Source organism: Protopterus annectens, chromosome 8.part0 (genome assembly GCF_019279795.1).
Source record: "Protopterus annectens isolate FY-2018-M chromosome 8.part0, PAN1.0, whole genome shotgun sequence".
NCBI classification, from domain to species: Eukaryota; Metazoa; Chordata; order Ceratodontiformes; family Protopteridae; genus Protopterus; species Protopterus annectens.
Window position 1 is genome coordinate 1,979,630,333 of NC_056741.1, and position 25,147 is coordinate 1,979,655,479.

At 36.4% G+C, this 25,147-nt stretch overlaps 1 protein-coding gene across 1 annotated transcript in view; it reads left to right on the forward strand.

The window, feature by feature from the left end:
* Positions 1-25,147, forward strand: part of LOC122809783 (receptor-interacting serine/threonine-protein kinase 2-like) — a 298,126-nt gene that overhangs the window by 124,654 nt on the left and 148,325 nt on the right. The window contains exon 6 of the mRNA XM_044081525.1: positions 22,571-22,620. Coding sequence (XP_043937460.1) covers positions 22,571-22,620 — 50 coding nt within the window. The remainder of the gene's footprint in view (positions 1-22,570; positions 22,621-25,147) is intronic.

The following is a 25,147-nucleotide window of genomic DNA, read 5'->3' on the forward strand; positions in this document are numbered from 1 at the left end:
CCCCAGTTCACTCCCACACCCCTGATTTTGTATATATCAACTCAGAGATCGCCATACCTGAGATAAAAGGGAATATTCCAAGAAATGGCATCTCAGTCTTAGTATATATGAGTTTGATTATTAGGCCATTCAGTCTCTGCATTTTGTGACCCTCTGTAGCAGGTCCTAACATTTCAAATGGTTATCTTCAGTCATTCATGATGTCATAGCAGGAGTTATCAACTCCAAGAAAAAAATCAGGGGGTCATTCTTATCAAGAAAATAAAATGGAAAAGCAGCATACTTTTTGCAAAGTAAACTTTATAAATATTACATTGATTATAGTAAGGACGATATACCCAACTTCAGGAGTTTGCTACTTTCACTTACTTCAGAGAGTGAGCAATACACCTTACAAAGGTAACAAAAAATATGATTGCACAACGTAACTGCTTCAACAGCTGCAGTAGAGCTTTAAGCCAAATATCTGAAACAGGCAGACAGATGAACACTCATTAATGCATTCGTAACACCGATCAATGCATTCATACACAGATATGCAACAGTTGGAGGGATATATATATATATATATATATATATATATATATATATATATATATATATGTATATATATATATATATATATATATTTATATATATGTGTGTGTGTGTCTGTGTATATATGGGTCTACTTCAAAACATTGACTTACCAGATCATCGAAACCTAATTCATCGAGACCACATTATCGAAACCTTACAACTCTGAACACCTGGAACATCAAAAACTAACCCTGGGAAAAGAACAACATGGCTACCATGGTGAACTTTGCCATTTCCCCACTGTAGTGTGATCTCAAAATTAGTAAATTTAGTTAGGGGGGTGTGGGGGGCAAAGCCAGCCCCCCACTCTGGTGGGTGTTACTTGCTGAATTGTTTATTTTTTTCTGTCCTGGTAGCCAAGTGGTTCAGTTCCCGGGGTTAGGATTTGCAGTTCAGAGTCTTCGATATGTTAAGGTTTCGATAACGTGGTCTCAATGAACTGGGTTTCAAGGATGTGGTAAGTCAATGTTTTGAAGTAGACCCATATATATATATATATATATATATATATATATATATATATATATATATATATATATATATATATATATATATATATATATATGTGTGTGTGTGTGTGTGTGTGTATATATATATATATATATATATATATATATATATATATATATATATATATATGTGTGTGTGTGTGTGTGTGTATATATATATATATATATATATATATATATATATGTATATATAGTTCAGAAAAGGCACTGAAGACGTGACCTACTTAAAAGCATAGGGTTATTCAGGAAGATACTCTAACCTACATCTTTCCTGAGTCAAAACTTCTTTCTTGTTTTCTCCTCTTAAAAATTATACAATGCTATAACAATTCATTGCTTTTCTTGATAACTATAAAGCTACCTTAATAGCAGGGATTGGCTTTGGTCAACTGTTGCCCTAGGCAAAAGGACTCTACAGCATCCCCCAACACCACCTGGTGTCCCCATCCTCATCTACCTACACCATTCAGATTACTGGAAAAGCACCCCTGCTAGAGTGGCACCCTATGTGGCCACCTAGTTGGCCTATACTTAAAGCCGGCTATGCTTAATAGACATTGTTTTTCTGCTAAGTTTCCCTTTTGTCTCTTCTATAACTCTTTTATATACTCCTGATAGTATCTATTACCTTATGACATCATCTATTCTACCACATCGTTATTTCTTCCCCCCAGTATCGCATCCTTTGTCCCCACCTTCAATGAATCTAATCCCTTGGACGATTTTACTCTGAAGTTGCTCAGTGCATTTTTCTATTCCATACAATGCACTAACTTAATTACACTTATTTGTAAATAACATTATACATATCATACTGAATCTAAACTTATTGCAAAAAGCATATAAATGTCTTTATAATCTAAATTTTATTTTGTGATGAATTGTTAGAATTCCATCTCATTGTAATCTGAATGTTATATTCTGTAGAGATGGTAGAATTTCAGTCTCGGATTTATAAGAAAATCATTGCAATTTGTATTTGTATTCAGGTGGAGCCTGATATTCAGTCCCAAGGACTCTTCCGAAAATAGGCCCCTTAACCCAGTATGGTTTTCAAGGTAACCAAAGGTCAAGAATATAAATTCCACCAAGGCTTGATAAAAACAGAAGACTGACACTGAATTAGCGTTAAAAGTATTTAATCTTCCCTTTTGTCTATAATAGACTTTATCAGTCTATTATAGATGAAAGTGAAGATTTAATACTTTTAACGCTAACAGCGTATTATAGCTTAGAACTGCCAAGTTATAAAATTATTATGTTTTGGGAGTTTATTATAAAATGTATTCACAAAATTACACAAAAACTCACTTTGTTTAAATATGTTTTTAGATATTTTGATACTTGATAAATTTTTGATAGTATCCTTAAACAAACATACAGCAATAGCATTCGCATTATGATTTTTTATTTAATGCATTTCTCATGACATTTTTTAACAGTGGGTATAAATGAAGTATTGTTCTTGCCACTTGGAACGTTTAGAATTAGTTATGGCTGTTCATTTGTCATGTAATGAAGGTTTCATACCACCTACTTGATTATAATACTCAATGAATATTTCTGAGATTCTTTATCAGGTGAACTTCATCATGTGATTTTTTAATCATGTGATTTTTTTTAGAGGTTTTGATTAAGTAAAGTTTTGTATATATTTTAATGTAGAGCAGGGTTAAACTCACACTCTGATGAAGTCCATTGTTTTAGGACAAAAGCACTTAGTAAGAGGTTGTTCAATAAAGTCAGTTTTTGGAGCCATTACTTCAGATTTTCCAGTCTTCTTTTCACTAAGTACTCTGGGACATTGCTCTTAGGTGTCCTGAATTGCCTGGGAGCACCCATTTTAATTCTAAAATACTACCCTAGCCCTGACTGCCAGATCTGCCTTCTTCTGATCTTGGTATTTGCAGTAAAGTGACCTCTGTTTGGCTACAGATGATTCAGCCAATCACAGCAGCTCTTTACTGCACCTAATCTGCATGCTACTTGTTGGCTGAAGATGACATCACTTGTCTTTCTCTTTTTCCTGCCTGCTTAATATGTGGCAGTATACAAGAGATGCATTAGGTCAGGATAGTTCACAATTAACAAGCACAGTAAGACAAAGAGAAGCTATCTGTTCATCTTTTGGAGTCAAGCGGAGTGTGAAATTAGAATTTTCCAGTTACAGTTTGAATTGGAAGTCTATCCAGAGAAAACGTTTATGAGAGTGGTCATGGTGGATTTGTTGCTGCAAAGAGAAGAGGGAGCCTGTTGCCATTGCCAATCACTGGACCAAGAGCTGGATGATCTCTGAAGTCTAAGTGTAGTTGTTTGGCTGCAGATTTGCAAGTTTATCCAACTGATCCCAGGAGATCTGAGGTTTGCTTAAAAGCTGGACTGAGACAGAAGATTCGATTGCATTTGCATTTGTGTTTTTCCTTCTGTGCTGCTGTTGTGGTTAGGAGTGTTTTTTCCCCCACTGCTGACCAGAATTCTAGGCAAAAACACTTGCACATATCACCCAGGTAATTCTATTATTTTTGTGTTGCACTCTTCCAGAATGGCCCAGATATTCTCATATGTCACTCCCCACATTATTTTTTGCTTTATCTCTGATTCTTTTGTTAAGAGGTTGAGAGGTTTGGGGGACACAAAGGCCAGAATTTTGTCTTGTATTTTTGTCTGCTCATCATAAAACTTGTTTATTTTTTCTCTAGCAGATCCATTTAAGTTTGCAGTCACTATGAAAGACCTTCAAATTTCAGATTTCATATCATCAGGAAATGCTTGTTAACCCAAAGCCTGTAAATATGGCAACATTCTACGTTCATAAAAACAATAAGAATTAGTCTAAATGATCCCCACTGTTTCCGTGATTGAATACATATGTGTTCATTTGCTGAACTGAATATTCGTGTTATGCTAGTCATCCCTGATTGTCTCTGATTTTAAGGTCCTTTGTCCCTGATTCTCTCATATGGCAGTTGAGAAGTATGCTCTGAGACTTACTGTTTATGTGTTTTTAAAGAGTATGTTGCCTTTATTTTGTTCTTTCTAATGCAACGACTACAAACCTGCATTTGCAGAACTACTATACAAAGTGTGGATATTATGTGCAACAATAAACATTGCTGTTTAATGAATTTGAGTAAACTATTTAGGGACTAGTGAAGTATGAGTCTATATAAGTAAAAAAGCACTTTTAATACCAGCTACTATATATTTTATTTGTCCCAATTGTTTACATACTAATGGGTTCAACTAGAGGTGCTTGAGTCCCAACTACTTGAAAAGCGCTGTCTCCGAGTCAGTGACTTGTGTGCCTTGTAGCTCAGCCAGGCTGCTGATTGTGCTCAAACTCAAATATGAGTTTGGGCAATCAGCTGCAGGGAGGAAGCAGAAGGGGGATAGGATTAGGGAGTGGGAGTGGGGTTAGGATTAAGGAGGAGGCAAGAGATTTTAAGGTTAGGAAGCAGGAAGGGAGATTTAGGATTAGGGAGCAGGAAAGGTGTTTTAGGTTTAGGAGGTGATCTGGTAATTCAAATTTAGAAAGGGTTGGAGTTTTAGGAAGTGGGAAGGGAGTTTTAGGGTTAGGGAGTGATTGTGGAACTTAGGTTTAAGGAGGTGTTAGAGTTTTAGGCTTAGGGAGTGAGCAAAGAGTTTAAGGTTAGTGAGAGGGGGTGGAAGTATAGGGTAAGGGACTCAGGAGTTGGGTTGGGAACTGGCTGGGAGTTTTAGGCTTAGAGTTTAGATTTTAGTTTCTGGTATGGCTATGTGTAAAAATGAGAGATCAGCTTTTTATGCAAGTGGCACAAACCAGGTCACCATAAGCTGTTAGCACACAAGCAAATGTAGTAGACCATACCTCTCAATCTGCAGACATTGAAAATGAGAACATATATATATATATATATATATATATATATATATATATATATATATATATATATACACACTGTGCTAAGTACATATTCCAAAAAGGACATGTTTAGTTAATGCTCATAAGAGTATGTTCATATATACCAGATTACCTTTCAGAATGTCTTGTATACCTAATGTATTTCAATATATAAAGAAACCATAGCACAAGGTGTTAAAATGCTGTAGTTTGCCTAGCTGCTACATTGATAACTGAGCAAAAAAAAAACATTTCCATTTTGTGGACACAGTGCTAGCCAGATTATAAAATGCTAGTTTAAGTATATAAAGTATATAAAGATGCAAGTATGGATTTGGGAGAATTAGATAGAGTGGGTTTGGATCTACTCAGAGAGTACAAAAAATGTGTGTGTGTGTGTGTGTGTGTGTGTGTGTGTGTGTGTGTGTGTGTGTGTGTGTATATATATATATATATATATATATATATATATATATATATATATATACACATATATATATATGTGGTCACAGGTCAGAACTGAAACATTTATATGCACAAATACTTTTCTAACGTGTGAAGAAGAGTGAACATTCATAAGAGTGAACATTCTTCTCTATCCAATTTTTGCCAACAGCTTTTTCTATGAGATTGCAGGGCAGAATGGTAAGGGAATGTGCATTTACCACACTAGTGTGGGATCTTGGAGCTGGTATATATAATTATCAGAGTGTGGGGGATCAGGGTGCCTAGCCCCCTGCAAAAAACTTGTTTTTGTTTTTTTGTTGTTGTTGTTCATCATTTTTTTACATTGAATGTAAAATGATCATTCTTTCTCTGTTTGCTCTTATGAGCTTTAGCAGTTTGATGAGACACACACACACACACACACACACACATATATATATATATATATATATATATATAGAGAGAGAGAGAGAGAAAGAATGATTGAATGAGTGAATGCAGGTGCTAAAATAATTAATGTACAGAAATTAATACTTTTGCAGAGTTATTATAAGTTTGCCTTTTTGTCTGTTTTGTTGACTGAGCTTACCTCAGTAGGGTCTATTTATAATGGTAGTCCAGAGAGGAAAATTCTCCTTAGTAAATACAAACTTTGAGAATATTGGACACACTGTTGGTATAATCAGATATGCACTAGGTATATAATTATAACAAGAACAGTTTCATTAGCATACTATATAACAAACTGTGTTAGATGTAATCATGGTATGGCCCGTCTGGGACGTACAAAAATTATATTTTTATGCACATTTTGGTTGAAAGTTATTTAATAGTTTTATATTAGGTACTAACTGTTTAATATTTTGAAGCGTAAAGTAATATTTTTGAAGTAATTACTAGTAAAATCTATTCATGATGTTCTTTAGGAGATATTCAGTGTGATAGAATATACAGAATATTTTAAAATAATTTGAAAAATCTGTAAATTTTGTGGTGTTATAATTAGCTAAGAATAGCCTTTCACCATCGCACCTGACCTTTATTGCATTTTTATTTATTATATTTTATTTGCTGTATTTTATATGGTTTATCCAACACTGACATTTAACCCAATTGTATAAAACTCCTTAGTTTGCTTATTAGTAATTATTAATTGTATAATGTCAAAAATGAATCTTTATGTTTTATAACTGTATTTAGTAACACTGTGTAATTCTCAATTTTAATGTGGCGTTTTTCTTCCCGGGCCTCCACTGAAAATGGGTTTCTGACCCGGTGGACTTTGCCAGTCAACAAATGTTAATAAATAAATAAATAATATATTTTATTTGTATTTGTTTTCCAGAGTGTAGCACTAATCTTCATGAACTATTTTCTGACCCAGTCCAGGAGCAGTGTCTGGTTAAGTGACTTGCTCAGAGTCACACAGTTAAGCAATGGAGGCTGAGGGAATCAAACCTTGCACCACTGCACCATAGGAAACAGCTTGTTAACAGCTTCTTAATCTTCTAAGCCAACTGCCAGATCAGTAGCTCAGGAATGGATTATTCGTCCAGATGTGGAGTCACACAGACTACCTTATATGTTTAAAACACTGAATTACTTGAAGAAATATATATGCAGACAGAATAATGATAATTCTCACACAGTCTATAAAAATAGTAAATAATAAGATGGTGTGGTTATTAAACAGTTGTCTGCATTTCAATAATCCAGAATCTACAGACTGTAATTATATAGAATCATACTGAAATGCTTCAGGAATTTTATATGTATATATCCTATAAATATTTTTTCATTCTGTCCTCTACACCTGGGTTTATAAAATATTCTAACATCATCAAAATGCTATATTGTAAAGAAGTGATTTACTATTCTGGCATAGCTGTTCAAGAGATTTATATTGATAAATAGTGATTATATAATAAAGAAATATGATATAGATCATGATGGCTGTTTAGTATTCCAAAACATTAGGCAATTTAGCTCATCCAAAATTTATTATATGATGGATGCCAAAAAAGAGAATTATCATCAAATAAATCAACTAAAAAGTCCCATCTTCCTAATCTATATAAAATCATTATATCTTACAAAGTTTGCTTAAATAATTAACACACTGAGAATAAATGATTTGATTTATTCATCCAGTCTGTCTGAAAAGGATTAATATCTGATATAAATAACTTTAAAAATGTCTCCAGTTTGTTATGCAAAATATTCTCTTGGAAATGTTTTCACAGATCCTAACTCTCCATATTGAAGAAAAGTAGTGAAGAAAGATAACACTGAATATTGGAGATGTAAAAACCTAACTAAAACTGACTGGTGCCATTTGTTTTATGAGTGCAGGATACTGAAAGAATTCTGATCAAAAGTCATCTTTCTTTTGCCCAGATGTTATGGTCAGATAAAGTCATTTTAATCAAAGAGTTAATGTTATATAATGTCCATTACCCAAGTGTAGTAGTGTGGTGCATACTATCTATAGTACTTTTATATTAAATATTAATTGTTTAACATTTTGAAATGTAAAGCAATAGTCAGGAAAACAATTAGAACATTTTGAAATAAAGACTACCCGCGGTTGGGTGGGCATTCGAAAGACATGCGTAAATGGGCGTGCCTTCGTTGAAGGTTGAACGTCGAGCTGGCACCTCGGCGTTCGTGAAAATCTACTGCCAATCATTAGCGGACCGGAGTTCCGCTGTGGCGACCCCTAACCAGGAAAAGCCGAAAGACAAACAACAACAACAGCCTTCCTTTATGGTGTTCATAAATATAGCCACTGTTGTGTGTCATAGTGAAATGATGATGAGATCAAAAAGAAGTCTGGAGTGTTTAAAATATAGACCAAGGTACAATTATTACCAGAGAAATATCAAGAAAGTATGCTGCAAATATATATGATTTGTAAATGGTATTTAATTTTAAATATTGTATTGTAACTCCTAGTAGAGTAGATTACAGGCACTCATGTGAATAGTTTAACTGTCTTTTTTTTCCAATTTTCAGTTGTTTTCATTTTGTGTTTTTGTTTCTATTTATGATTGCCATTATAAGATTTACATACTGTATATAATTGTACCTTAATATCAAATGATTAAAGTTAAAAAATATTAATAAATTGTTTTAAAAGAAGAACATAATCTGTATTTAAAGTAAAGCAGGAACATTGGAAGGGAAGCAGATTTGAAAACCACATTACATTATGTTGGTGGTTAGAAAAGGCAGAAAGTGTGTGCATACAGGAATGAAAAGCTCAAGAAGAGGAACTACAGATAAGGAGGATGACAAGTAAATAGCAGGAGGTAGAGTGGCAGCATAAAAATAAATGTGTGAGGTGTAAGGTCTCAAGAGGAAAATGGTGAAGTAAAGATAAGGCCTCAAGAGGAAAATGGTGAAGTAAAGATAAGGTCTCAAGAGGAAAATGGTGAAGTAAAGATAAGGCCTCAAGAGGAAAATGGTGAAGTAAAGATAAGGCCTCAAGAGGAAAATGGTGAAGTAAAGATAAGGCCTCAAAAGGGAAATGGTGAAGTAAAGATAAGGCCTCAAAAGGGAAATGGTGAAGTAACGATAAGGCCTCAAGAGGAAAATGGTGAAGTAAAGATAAGGCCTCAAGAGGGAAATGGTGAAGTAAAGATAAGGCCTCAAGAGGCAAATGGTGACGTAAAGATAAGGCCTCAAGAGGAAAATGGTGAAGTAAAGATAAGGCCTCAAAAGGGAAATGGTGAAGTAAAGATAAGGCCTCAAGAGGGAAATGGTGAAGTAAAGATAAGGCCTCAAGAGGCAAATGGTGACGTAAAGATAAGGCCTCAAGAGGAAAATGGTGAAGTAAAGATAAGGCCTCAAAAGGGAAATGGTGAAGTAAAGATAAGGCCTCAAGAGGGAAATGGTGAAGTAACGATAAGGCCTCAAGAGGGAAATGGTGAAGTAACGATAAGGCCTCAAGAGGAAAATGGTGAAGTAAAGATAATGCCTCAAGAGGGAAATGGTGACGTAAAGATAAGGCTTATTCAAGGTAATGCAGTGAGTAGCACAGGATGGAAAGGTATGCTGGCTGAACAGTGGTGCTACAGGACAGAGGAATAGTAATTAAGGAAAGTAACAAATCTGCTAGTGCTGAAACTGTGGAAAAGTCAGAACAAAAATGTTACGTGACTTGAATTTGAGAGGGTATATTTAGTATAGCATGAGAGTATTAATATTTAGGAGTATGGAAGACAGTTACTAGCTAAGAGTGTCAGCAGAGTTTGCTGTAACTACATATGTTGCTATGCAAAGATTTGAATCATAGTACAGACTAAGATAGAGCTTTTGACATGTCAAAACAAAATATTCATTCCTCTGATGTACTTGTTCATTAAGCTATTAACAAGCCACTGATAATGCCATGTGATGCGTCTTCATATGTTGTGGGAGTGCTACTTTCACATAAAATGACAGCTCAAATAAAACTATTGGTTTTGTGTCTAGGACTCTAGCTCCCATAGAAATATATATATAAATTTTCAGTTAAACAAAGGTGTCATATTTCTGCCTCACAGTCAGTGGCCAAAAGTGAGGTATTTCCATGATCATATAACTGCATAAAAAGCTTTAATACACTTCATATTGCCACATACAAAAAGAAGTTTAGCAGTGCAAAATCTATTGCAGCTTTTAAGCTGTTTCAACTTCCTGTCACTGTTCTGTGTTGGCTGCTGTTTATCCAGTACTGTAAGACTAGAGTATAACACCTCTGAAATAAGCATAAGAAAAGTTTGTTAAAACACATTCCTTAACTTAAAAAGGTACTTAACAGCACTGTAGTGCATGGAGCACTGCAATTGCACTCTGAATCTAGAAAAAGACAACTTTGCTAATCACCTTTGCAGTGCAAGAAAAGATCTTAATAAGTTTTTTGTTAATCACATTTTACTGCTCTTAAGGCCTAGGATAGTATTCATAATCTTAAAGCTCGAACAAACACAAGAGCAATAGCTGAACAGTGGAGCTATATTTCTATGCTAATCAGCTAAGTGTGAGCAATCACCATTGACTATGGTAAAGAGTAGCCCTGCGGAGAAATGCCCAGAGCAGATCTTAAATTAAGTTGCATGAAATTTACTCACATTCAGATGAAGCTGTATGTACATTGAGTCGAGTGCACTTGCCCGTGTAAGAAAGATGCACACTTGCTCTATGGTGTGAGTCATAAAGCAGTGTGGTTGAGCGTAAATTTGCATAATAAGTTCGTAAAGTATCCTCAACTTATATGTCACTGTTTCTCAGCCCTCCTTTGTAGGCTACTCTTAAGAGAACAGTGCCGACAGAACATGTAAAGTATCAGTGAACTGAAATAATTTCTGAGTAACAGGGAAAAGCAGAAATAAGTTAGAAAAGGCAGATGTCACTGTAATTCATTGCTAATTTCTGCGCAGTAGCCTTACATTACTGGTAATACATGCAATTTAATTTTCACTACATATGAGTGAAATGATTGTGAAATGTGTAAAGTGCCATATTTACTGCTGTCTACTTGTATCAGGGTACTTACTGTTTACAGCTGAAGGGGTAGGTGATTTCAAATAATAAATGAAATGCATAGACCTACTTACTAGCACACACTCACAGCAAACACATAAATTCATACCTACTACAGCTACAGTAGAGGTCAACACAACACAGACAATAGGAACAGAACATAGAAAAACACAACTGAGAACTAGTGCTACAAGGGGTGTGCTTAATACAGAGCCATTCATCGTTCATCCTCCACATTTACTAAAATGTGCATAGAGGGATGTCAGGTGTCAGTTTGTCACTTTTGTCATAGCATTTGATTAAATGTTAGCAGGGAGCAGGGCACAGGACAACTTCTGCCATGAGAAGAATCACATCCTTGTGAATGCTCTCAGGACATGTAGGAAACACCTTCTTAGAAATGGGAGGGCTTAAAGAATAGACAGCTTAGGATTTGTATCAGTTATTGGCTGACAGTACTGATGTAAATGATAACAGCAGTCCAATTACACAGAAGACTCATGCAGCACTTCCTAATTGAATGTGTAGAAAACAAAGCAAGAATACCAAAGAAAAAAAAGACAAAAACCCATTCTCATAATGGAAATGCACTGCCTGCTTCTCCACAATGAAACCCTTCCAGTATAACTAGCAGTTTTGTCACTTTCCCATCAACACTGATACATGTTGACTGATGGTACTCTTACAAAAAGCATAATTTCTATTGCTGACATATAGGAAATGTGCAGATGTGTCAGACGTTGCGTATATCTCATCCATCTTGGCTGTTAAGCACAGGAAATACATTGGCTACTGCAACCTTATAGAACTCCCTGACTGCAAAGTAGACAGAAAAGGTAAAGCTGTGATTTTTCTAGCCCTTTTGTGCAAGGTACAAAAGCAGCTCCCTATTGAAATGTCAGTGCTTCTAATGCTGAGTGTCAACAAATTGAAAGAAAAAAGCCTGAAAAAGTGCAGGAGAACCCCCCCCCCCCCCAAAAAAAAAAAATTACACAGACCAGCTCCAAGATCAGAATTCCCTGGAGAAAAGGAAATATTCTGAGAAATGGTCATCTTGGACTTAGTGAATGTAAGTCCATTTTTTCAGCCATTCACTTTCCATATTACAGAACTTACAAGCGGGTCCCAACTTTTTAAATGGTTATTTGAAGACATCCATAAAAATGTGACTGAATCAAATAATGTATTAGGACTCCTAATTATCAAAAGATAGTTGCAGATTTTACACATAATCATTTGCATTTCTTTATATGTTCATTTGCCCAAGATCTTCTCAGGCTACTTGTGCACCAAGTGCAACTGGTGATTATAAATTGCACATCAGTTGCACTTAGGCACAGCCAGCACAGCTTCCTGCTATGCCTAAAAGCAACAGTTGTGAATACCACCTCTAGCCTTATGCTAGAGCAGAAACAGTGCCCAACACAAAACAGCAGCAAGAAGTTAAATTTAAAAGTTTACAGTTCATTCTACTTCTTTTTTGGGTGTGGCAGTGCAAAGTGTATTACAGCTTTTTACAGGATCAAAGGTACACTTCACTTCTGGCCACCATCTGTGAAGCAGTGCTAAGTGTGCTACAGCTTTTAAAGCTGTAAAACACTTCAAACTCCTTTTTTTTATTTTTTTGCTATCTAGTACATCGTAATATTAGTAGTAAAAGTACATCATGGCAGCTAAACTTCCATGTCAAAGAATTATGATCTGTCTCTGTGATTATGTATGCCACTCGTTACCTGCTTTCAATAGGAATGTATCAAACACATAAAAAGGTGATTATGATCAGAGAATAAGCCTCTATTTATTTATACACAATCTTAAGTAATTATGGATCACTATTTATTACACAATAATTTTTCTGTACAGTACTTTGGTGAGACCATACCTGGAATTACTGTACTGAGTTTTGGAACCTACTTAAGAAATAAAACTTAAGTCGCTACAGAACCTTCTGAGTTGAGCATCCATTCTAGCATAAAGCTGCATGAAAGTACAACATCCAGCTAATTTACTATTAGCACTGTGTCATCACTAATATAGAAACAGAATATAAAGCATCTATCTCACTATCTATCAATGTATCTGCACTGATTGAATGATTTTCAGAGAACAAGGCTCATATTTGGAGATTGTAGCAATCAAGTTCCATGCAAATAATTTAATACACCACATAGTGAGTGATATAACTAATGAAAAAAAGACTTCATACATTATATTTAATTACTTAATACAGACAGTCAGACTGACAACAGTTTTGCTACACGTGCACAGAACACAGTTATCGGCATCATCATCAACCCCCATAAGTAATTATAGAGAGTAGGCAGGGTAACTAGTCCTCAGTTATAATAATGCACACAAACTGTGTGTACTGAAACCTTAGTACACACACAGACTGTGTTTACAAAAGTTTCAGTATATTATTCAGATTATACTTTAGGTGGAGTGTTGGTATAATGGTTAAGGTGTTTACCTCACAGACACAAGATACAGGGTTTGATTCTCACCTTTGAAAAGGAAATTGGCTAGGCTTATAATGGCCCACAAGGGCAGATAGCCTAGTACTTAAGTGTGACCCTATGTAACAAACCACATGGGAATTTTACAAAAAAAATACTGAGGCTAGGGAAGACTGGATTATGTGTATGGGGAGTATGGCAAAGAAAGGCACAGAAGATGATATATAGGGATGTATGTGTGCTGGATAAATCCATTGCAAGTACATTTTTTTTCTTAAATTCAAGTGTTACTTGAGCTTTGCCATGATGGAGACACAGGAACAATTATCATTTAAAACGGAGTTCCAGAGACATTCTCTCTTTGGCATTTAGTCTGGTTTAGTTTACTAGAAACACTATATGATCTAAACACTTATTTTGTGACTAATAGTACATCAGGGTGGCTAAAGCTCCATGTGCTACAAAGAATTATGACACTGTCTTTATCTCTAAGGTCATAACTTATTTAAAAAAAAAACTTTCCTTATTAGTCTTTAATAATCTAAACTTCCCAAAAGTATCTGGCACATTTCCAACATACATCCCGGAAACTAAAAATAGTTCTTGCCATCATCTCTAAACATTTAAAGTACTTCAACCATTATCTTACAGTTTCAGTATATTATTCAGATTATACTTTAGGTGGAGTGTTGGTATAATGGTTAAGGTGTTTACCTCACAGACACAAGATACAGGGTTTGATTCTCACCTTTGAAAAGAAAATTGGCTAGGCTTATAATGGCCCACAAGGGCAGATAGCCTAGTACTTAAGTGTGACCCTATGTAACAAACCACATGGGAGTTTTACAAAAAAAAATACTGAGGCTAGGGAAGACTGGATTATGTGTATGGGGAGTATGGCAAAGAAAGGCACAGAAGATGATATATAGGGATGTATGTGTGCTGGATAAATCCATTGCAAGTACATTTTTTTTCTTAAATTCAAGTGTTACTTGAGCTTTGCCATGATGGAGACGCAGGAACAATTATCATTTAAAACGGAGTTCCAGAGACATTCTCTCTTTGGCATTTAGTCTGGTTTAGTTTACTAGAAACACTATATGGTCTTAACACTTAGTTTGTGACTAATAGTACATCAGGGTGGCTAAAGCTCCATGTGCTACAAAGAATTATGACACTGTCTTTATCTCTAAGGTCATAACTTATTTAAAAAAAAACTTTCCTTATTAGTCTTTAATAATCTAAACTTCCCAAAAGTATCTGGCACATTTCCAACATACATCCCAGAAACTAAAAATAGTTCTTGCCATCATCTCTAAACATTTAAAGTACTTCAACCATTATCTTACAGTTATACAAACATGTTTATGATTAACTAGATTATCTATATAACATGATTTTTGTTCAATTTTTACCTCATTAAGTCTGGAGTTACAGCCTTCAATCACCCTTATGCCACCTCTTTTAAAAAGGTATGCCTAGATATGTGAAAGTATATTTATGGGAGTGTTTTTGTTTCACTTTGTTACGCTGGTAGACCTACACTAATGTCAGCACTTCCTTTTTGGGCCTTCTCAAGACAAGGATATTTAACAATTTAATCACACAGTATGCAGTTGGTAGCTTATACATACATGTACGTATATATATATATATATATATATATATATATGTGTGTGTGTGTGTGTGTGTGTGTGTGTGTGTGTGTGTGTGTGTGTGTGTGTGTGTGTGTGTGTGTTATTTCAGAGGAGAGATACTTGAATTCTGAAGGTCAGTATAGGGGCAAGCAGCAGTGAGATGGATTAAGCCTGGCTGAACAGAGGAAATGGAAAGTGACTATTAGGACATGGAATATCACCTCACACGTGGGGAAGGACATACAGATTATGCAGGAATTTGAATATGTCAGCAAGTCCATGTCCTCATTTTTACCTTTGGTCATAAGTTTGAATAGTGACCAAAAAATGGCTTAGGGACACAAGAACAGAACTAAGATTCCTTTAAAAGATTATTGGGATCACATTTGAAGACACAGAGAAGAGGTCAGTAATCTGAGGGGATCTTTGAGTAAAGTTGCTGCTCCTCTGGACTGAAGGAAGTTATATGATGTGGTTTGGGTAGGTTATGAGGATGCCCCCTTTGTCTACTGTGGGAGGGGTATTGGGCATGTTCCTGTTATAGGAAATCCTGAGTCAAATCCAGGACACATTGTAGAGATTCTGTGTTTCAGGTTGCCTGGAAATGTTTGGAGATCCCACAGAGCAAGCTGGTAAATGTTGCTAGGGATAGGAAGCCTGTCCTTCCTGCTCAGCTAAATCCCATCTAAATTCTCACAAGGACAAGTGATTTAGAAAATGTATACACAGATAAAAAATTCTGATGTTTGACAGAACTTGTCTAGATGGTGCTTCAAACAATGGGATGAGTTTCATTGTAGAAATGTTTTGCATATTTGAGGATGCTATTTCACTGAGAGAGTTGTACATTCCAGAAAACCAGTAAAAGTTAGATAATAACACTATCCTTAGCTTCAGCTTCTGTTAACAACTACAGCAGACCATAGAGAACTACCATTAATAATTTCAAATCACATAACTGCATTTATGTAAGTGCAAGTGCAGTGACCCCAGAAGTAGCACATATAGAGGCAGGGGTTCTACGAGCAAAACTCCCACAAGGAATGGGGTGCAGTAGGGTTGGACCCCCATGCAAAAATAATAATAATAACAGTAATAATAAAGCACAACTTTCACACTCTTGATGAATCACAGTTACGTGACTCATACTTTTAAAAGGAAGCACCTATTGAATGTGCAGTACCCTGAGTCTTGATTGCCAATCAGTTTCTGGTTCACAGTATTCCAATTATAAGAAACAGAGTATTCTAGAAAACATGTTGAGGTAGTCCTATGACAGAGTTGATGGTTGTAATTGGCAGTATAAGTGTGAAAAATAAGTGCAAGAAGTTAAAAGTCCGATACCCTACGGCAGTAGCTTTGTTTTAATCATTTTAACAGTGCTGTTTTTAATATTACCATTGACACACTGTACTTCTGCTTTTTGACTATTTTGAAATGTGAAAATTGCCATTTCATTGTACTAGTTCCATATTTTTTGTGGGATTCTGATTCAGGTGGGTTTGTTCAGTATTTCAGTTCTAGTATCCTAGAAGCACTACAAGTGAGTAATATAGTTATGAGACTCATGATTCTTAAGCCATTGAAAACACCATTCATATTTCTGATTTGGCTTCATCACTGTACTTGTTACTAGTGCAAGACTTTTGTATGCTGTGTACTTTATTGCAATTTTTTTACAGAAATTCTACATATGTTAGCTCCATTATAAAACTGTGGCTGAGATTCATAGACAAGTCACCTCACAGGCAAAGCTGTGTAAGTGGCTTTGCACAGTAGGTAAGAGATCCTCTCTTCATAGTCATTGTGCTGACCAGTGCAGAGCTACACTACTTTGTGAAGGTTTAAGTCACCACGTGTAAATGCAGTAGTATGCTGTAGGCATGGCCCTTGCTCTTGGTGGAACACTTTCTTGCATAACAAACTTACATTGTGTGGCAGTTCATTCACATCCATGCAATGTAAGGTTCATGCAGGGCAGTGCACAAAATATAGATCTGCATAGGATGAAGCAGAGCAGCTTTGTACTGCTAAATTGCTGACTCAGGTAAGGAGCATATGGGTGTATGTGAGTGTATGTCAATGTGCCTATGTTTGCATAGGTACAGGGACAGTGTTTTAGATGCCATGACTGAAAGGGCATGACTGCCTAGTGTGAGTACTTCTGTGTGCACGCGTGTGTGTGTGTGTGTGTGTGTCTGTGTAAGAGGAAGGTAGCATACCCCTCAGCTACCTTTTGCAGAATGTCCAGATTTTTGCCCCATATTCTTCCTAAAAAGGATTGAAGTTGCTAAATAGTAACAGACATTTGTGTTTTAGACGTCATATCCTTTAGAAAAATGCATACTAACACAAATGCTGTTATTCTAGCTTTTTTTAAGTTGATGAGAATATTTATAATCTGCCCCATTTATTTTAGACTTTGCCAGATTTCTTGCACCATGAGGTTGAGGTGAGTGAGTGTGAGAGAGTGAAATGCTCTATTTAGAGTACACAGGTGGAATTTATTTTCAAGTGCATTTTCAGGGAAGTGTGAGCTTCAGGGAAAGAGAAGTTTACTGCTGCTCATGCTCTCTGCTTAAAATGTGCAACTGTTTTATCTATTAAATTGTATCACAATTGTGGTGTAGAGCTTTAAAGCAGTGTTAGTAGCACAGTCGGTAGCAGGCTTGCATCTTGATGTAGAGGGCTGTTGGTTCTACTCCCGCAACATGGATGCTGCTGTCCTGAGTATGTACTCCTTTGGATGAGATGCCTAGTAACTATGAGTCTGCTTTTTAGCTTGCCACCCATTCCCTATTGCAGTATACCAGTTTACCATTTTTTTAATGTACTATAGGCAATTTATCAAAGAACTTTTGCATTGTTGTAAAAATGTGTACAAGGGGCCTATGATTTGAAAACAGCCCAAAGGTAAAATTAACCTGCCACTGGCCAGATGCATTTTTTAGTAAATGTGAGTTTCAAAGGTAGAAAAGTTTTAATCCTAAGTCTGTTTTCATTGTAAGACTATTTCTTTGTTTAGGTTTAGCAAATGTCTATCAGTGTTTGTGCTATAAAATTTGAAATAAAAGTTGTAAGTTAAATCCAAATATCTGTAATCATTGTAGAAGTAAAGCATAAAACAGTATGCATACTAGTTTTGAACATTGTTTATGGCAACTGAGGAGATATAGCCGGTAATGGGTCACTGGAATGGCTGTGTGTGCGTGGGGGGGGGGGCTCTGGGTTTGCACCCCCTGCAAAAAAATCCTGTAGGCTCCCCTGATATATATGTATGTATATATACACACACACACACGCGTGCGTGTGTTTGTATATATATATATATCTATATATATATATATATATAGATATATATATAGATATATATATATATATATATATATATATATATATAGATAGATAGATATATATATAGATATATATATATATATATATATATATATATATATATATATATATAGATAGATATAGAGATACAGATATATATCCATATATAATATATATATATATATATATATATATATATATATATATATACACACATACGTATATGTTTACATGCACTATTGCAGTGTGCAAAAGCAAGCACCTTTTTCCTTGTTTTTTTCAGCTTACTGACTGCGCTGTGTACAAGATCACAGTACATTAGGGTCTGAGAATTTGCCCTTTCAGTGCTGTTGTATGATTTTGGAGTTGGTTTATATAGTTAGCTGGAGTGTAGGGGAGGTTTCCTCCCTTACAAAAATGTATTTTTGATTTTTTTGTTGTTTTATTTTGTTTGTTTGCTTGATGTGCTGAGATTCGATCTTAAAATATCACTGTTTTTTTACTTGCTCTTTGGAATTTCATATTTGATGAAAGACTCGACTATAGATATATATATATATATATATATATATATATATATATATATATATATACACACACACGTATATAATAGTGCATACACTGCAATTATGTTGGGGGGCTGTGCTGCCCCCCCCCAACACCCTCCCTTACTTTATATTCTCACGCTAGGGTCGCACTGCAGTGGGGCAGGAGCTATATTCCATTTTCAACCCAGTGGAATTCGACCAAATGGGTTTTCAGTGAAATGCATTTTCGGTGAAGTGGGCTGTCTGAAATTATTTTCGACCAAAGGCAGTAGACTCGTGTATATATATATATATATATATATATATATATATATATATATATATATATTTATTTATTTATTTATATATATGTATATATATATATGTGTGTGTGTGTGTGTGTGTATATATTGACTTGCACTTATTTGACAAATCAATATAATAAAAAACATTTAATTCAACTGGCAACTACCAACTCTCCACACTAAAAAAAATTATTTTTTGCAGGGGGGAGTAATACCCCATACCTCCCAAATCCTTTCTACTTTATCTATACCAAATCTGTGCAGCAGAACTACAAGGCTATTATACTACAAGATGGGATAATTTTTATTTACTGCTAATCCACAGCCTGATGCCCAGTGACACATTGCCTGGTGTAAACCCCAGTGGACATCCAAATAAACATTGCAGAACTCATCACCCCCCCCCCCATACACTTCTGTGTAGCACAAGGTGTAAGTGCAGTGAGCTTAGAGAAAGACAACAGCTGATGTCAGGTGCTGGCAGCACTCACTAAAACCAAGAACTCTGCCTCCATGTGTCCTGGCAACATTCTTGGTTACCTCCTGAACAGTCCAAAACATTATCTATCAGGGCCACTTGAGGCATTTTTCAACTACAGCCATAAAACAAGCTGCATTTCAAGTGAATGGAGGATTACAACACTTCTACAATTCCCCTCTATAAGGGTGGACCATCATCCATCCCAGGAAACTACACACCTGTCAGTCTAGCAAGCTTAATTTGCAAAGACATGGGATGAATTATCATGGAAATGAAGATCAAGGACAATAGCAACATACAGACATTGGACCCATCCCAATGTGACTTTGTTAAGGGAAGGTCGTGCCTGCTTAACCTGGTAGACTTCTTTGATAGGGTCACCAAGGCAATGGACAAGAGTAAAACAATGCATACTACGTATCTTGACCTAGCCAAGGCATTCAGTGTAATGCCCCACTCAGGCATTGTTGACAAGCTGTCTGAGATAAGCATAAATCCCTGTATAACTCACTGAATTTCTAGCTGGCTCACAGGCAGGACCCAAGAAGTCAGGATCGGTGAGACCACCTCCACCAAGGGACCATTCACCAGTGGACTACCCACTCTTGTTTGGCATCTACTTCTTGGAAGTCAAGGCTAATGTTCAAGGCCTCTGGCTCACCAAGTTTGCAGATGACTGTAAATTTGGAGCTCTTATGGATTCGCCCAAGGCACCAACATCTTGTAAAAGGGTTTAACACAGACAAATGGCTAGTGCCAAAGCCATGGCCTAAAACTCAATGCCAAACATGCATTACAATGTCCTGTGGAAAACTGCCAACCCAAGTTAATTACTCCAGAGAAAAAAAACACCACAAGGAGTTAATCCAGTAGTAAGGAACCCGGGAACATATGCAGACAGCAATCTGGCCTTTGACCAGCACATAGCTAAGATATAAGATTGTAAGAAAATCATTCCATATTGCCCAACTTATAAGTAAGAGTATGGATCCAGGTCCAAGGAAGTTATATTACCACTCTGTTTTGCCCTTATCTGTCATGTCAGTGAATACAATGCCCCTTTTGGCATGTATCTAACTAGACACATGCAACAACTGGAATATCCACAAAGGTTTCTTAGCAGGAGAATTCTGGGCATGAATACCTTGTCCTACACTGATTGCATAAAGGTTCTGTCTCTGTATTCAGTCTCCTACAGGCTGCTAAGAGGGGGTCTTTGCCTGGCTTACAGGGCCTCATCAGACCCAGCCCTGAAGGATCGGTTGCACATGCACTAAACAAACTGCACCAGAAACAATAGATCCAGGGATATGAACTTTGCTTGTGACATAAATAGAACATGGTGGAGAGACAGATGTTTCCCAAAGGATCCCTGCAGAATGGAATAGGCTCCCCATCCATGTAAACAATGTTTGTCCCTGACCCTATTCAAATGAAACATTGACAGTTGGATGGGAAGTCATCAATTTACTCCTGGTCTGGCCTCTGTGTCCCTTATAGAGACAGGCCATCAATAACTGAGACCAATGACTGGTGTCAGAACCATGGCCTTAAGCTCAATGCCAGAAAATGATTTGTCATCCTGTTTGGGGAAAAACACAGTTCCCATGAATTACCACATCGATGGTAGTCCACTGAACACAGAAGGTGTCATAAGAGATCTAGGAACACAGGTTGACAGCAACCTCTCTTTTGACCACCACATTGCCACTGTGGTCAGAAAGTCCTTCTATGTGGCATATCACATTACTAAGGGTTTTGCATCCAGGAAGAAAGAGGTCATTGTCTCCCTCTATTCTTCCCTCATTAGGCCAGTCATCGAGTACAATGCCACATTTGGCATGTACCTCACTAGGCACCTACAACAACTGGAGAGGCCGCAAAAATACCTTACAAAGATGATCATAGGCCTTAAACACTTGTCCTGTATAGACAGACTCAAAAAACTCCAACTATTCTCTGTCTCATATCGCCTACTTAGAGATGATCTCTGCTTGACTTACAAAGCCATGTCTGACCCAGCCGTATTAGAAATGCTACATCTAAAGAAATCCCAATCCCTCTGCACTACACGCTCCAGAGACCTCAACCTCATTACCACAATCAACAATACAAGCTAGAGGGACAGGTTCATAACCCAGAGAGTGCCCATGCTATGGAATAGACTTCCCATACATGTCAAGTGGAGCGCCTCAGTGGCCCTCTTCAAGAGAAATCTTAATGAGTGGATGGGAAATAGAGGATCACTCCAGTGGCTCTACTTGACAGAGGCACTGGGAACTATGATCGGGTGGCACGATGCCAGGGTAATCCTATGGACTAGGTATGTAAAGGCTTCAGGGCCATTAGCCTAGTATACACCTATGACCCTATGAACTAACACCTCCCCCTACAAATCTTTACTTACCTCCCTACTAAAATATGGCCCCCAATACAGACTCCCATGATACTTGGGACCCAAATGGTTTGGAGTGCGTAGCTAGGCTAATAAGGGCCCTAGTGGTTATTAGCCTCGTAATAACCTATGAACCTGTGAAGATCTGGCTATCAGCCACTTACATTCCCACATCCTCTCCCGACTTCTATCCAAAATGTCTCCAGCACTGGATGAACCTGAATCACCATTATCATAAAGGAATAGCACATATAACTTCCTTTGTACCCTCAAGAAAATGGGTATTGACTTACATTTGACTAAATGTGCACTGAACATTTACTCTTTGCTGACCTGTGTAAATGAAAAAGATGTAATAGATATGCTTGTATTTTCATTAGATATAGCTGAGACTGTCTTTTTTATTTGTTTCACTACTACTTTAAATGAGCCTTTTTGGCAGTAGTTCTGTTGCATTACTGCTTCATTGCTGACTGATACACTTTCCTTCTTTAGCTTCGGAGTGTTGTGCTGGGAAACACTGAACAGAAGAAAGCCTTTCCAGGGTGAGTTATTTCTTTTGTACAAAGATGTGCCAAATTCATACTTGGTTGTTGTTAATATAAATTTATATCTATTAAGCAACCTAAGCATTAAAGCAACATACCTGAAAGTACATTAACTCATATACATCTAATAGTCTTGACATATTATTATGTTTACAGTATGGATAAATAGCAAAGAATTTTAAATTTTAAAATAGATGCTTTCATTTCTAAAATATAGCTTGGCATCTATCACCTGTTTGGTACAATACTTACCAAAGATGGAATATTATTTGCTCTAATTTATAAACATGCAGATCACACATAAACACACCACCCATAAACACACACACACACACACACACACACACACACACACACACACACACACACACACACACACACACATTTGTCTGCTGCACTGCTCGTCATGCAAAAACTGTAGGAGGATCCCACTCTCCAAGCACAATGCAGTGAAGTTGAACTGCCTGAACACTGTTTCCATAAGAAGTTACTGCCAGTGCAGTTTCTACGGCTGCTCTGGCAGTCATACCTCTCAACTATCCAGATTTTTGCCTCATATTTTTGGTCTCTTCCTCATACAATTTGTAGTTTTCTACAAAGTCATTGAGGACTGCATTCAGTAAGTAATGCCAGACATTTGAGTTTCAGAATTCGTATTCTTCAGAAAATGCATGCTAATGCAAAACCTGTTATTCTAGCAACTTTCGAAATATATAACCGCAGCAATTAAAATCTGTCCCTGATTTTGGGCCTTTGTCGCTCCCATTTTGTTTGGCTTTCTCCAGATTTCTTGTGCTAAGTGGTTTGAGGTACTGATTCCCTTCTTTTAGGAGACACCTCCCTTTACTGTGCTAGTGCAACCATGGAGTTGGTATATGTAAGATACAGGGGTTCATGACCCCCACCTCCACCCCCACCCCTGCAGCCAAAAATGTTTGCACTTAATTTTTTATTTGGGTTGATTTACTGATTCATTTCAGTAATGCCGGCCAAAACTGTTTGTTGGTATTGCTGATTTTCATATTTCTGTTCAACAACATGCTGGTTCCTCTGAACACACTTGAATTTACTAGTTACATGTCTTATAAAAAATGCCATTATCTAGCAGATGCTGTACAAAATGTATTAAAATTTGTACAATTCTTCTCATGCTTATAAGCCACACCTGCTTTATTGATGAATAAAACTCTAAACTTTACATATTTCATATGCAGTAGGAAGAGACAGATCCCAAGTTTGAATTTTAATTCCACAATGTTTTACTTCTTCTCCATTTCTGTTATAGTACATTGCCACATATTCTCATTTTACATCCATTACTTTTGCAACAGTCACATTTTTATTTCTCACTTCTGCCTTTTTGTTTGAGTTACGTTAAGCCATCCATGTCATTTTCACCAATTAGTTATTTTTAAATGTGTTGTAATACTTTAATTTGTCTTGCATACATTCACATATTTTGATGTCTAGTCTGTGTGTATTAATAATCTGACCCTTGTTTTATAATTCTGTAAACCACAAACTTATGTGTTATTAATAAATATTGCAACTCGACAAACTGTCAGTCTTTAACTCTGTTCTTTAGCTTAATAATATGAGTATCCATAATTTCTGTATGACCTTCTGCCCTTCTAAAGAACAAATGGTGACTTACTGTCTTTCTGCATGTAAATATTTTTTGGAATTTCTCTCTTATTGCTGCTGTTTTATCTTTTTCTTCTTTAAGAAAAATAAAATAGTTAAATTGCTTCAATGCTTTTTCCTCAGAAATATGCAGGAATGTAGCACAGTGCACCTTTTGTGGATTCTCACGTAATCCACTCAAAGTGAGGAATAAATCAAATTTTGTAATTCAAAGCTTCCAACTTCGTAGTCTATCTCAATTTGTTGAAGGACCAAATTGTCAAAACCCATATAGTTGACAGTTTGGTTCATCGAACCATTCTGACTGAGATCGTGGTAAACTAGGGATCATGGAATTTGCCTTTTTCCCCATTGTAGTGTAATCTTGGAGTTGATATAAATAATCAGCAAGGGGTATGGGGGGCATGGGGGGCTTGTGTCCCCTGCAAAAACATTGCATTGTGTTGTTGGTGCGTGTTGTGTGGTTTTATGTGGATTTCAGCAATGTGTTTTTCAATGAACTAACACAGATCCCCAGTTTTCTGCTAAATTTATTTGACAAGCATGGATGAAATTTGGTTGCAGGTGGTCCGTTTTTCTGCTGAGAATAACACTTCTGTACTTCCAAACACATAAAATACATATCTTCACTTCTGCAGATATATTTAGCAAATTTTACAATTTGTCTTCATTTCTGGCAACATATGATATCAGTATGATAAGTAAATAGCACAGAAATATTGAGTATATAGCTTAATCACCACAAGAACTATATCATCTGTCAGGTAGAAACATAGATATGTAGCTTCTTGTAGCTATCCATCAGTAATTAAAAGTTATATATTCCCTATTCTTCAGGAGTGAAATAGTACAATAAGGTAATGCCCAAGATGTTCCATGG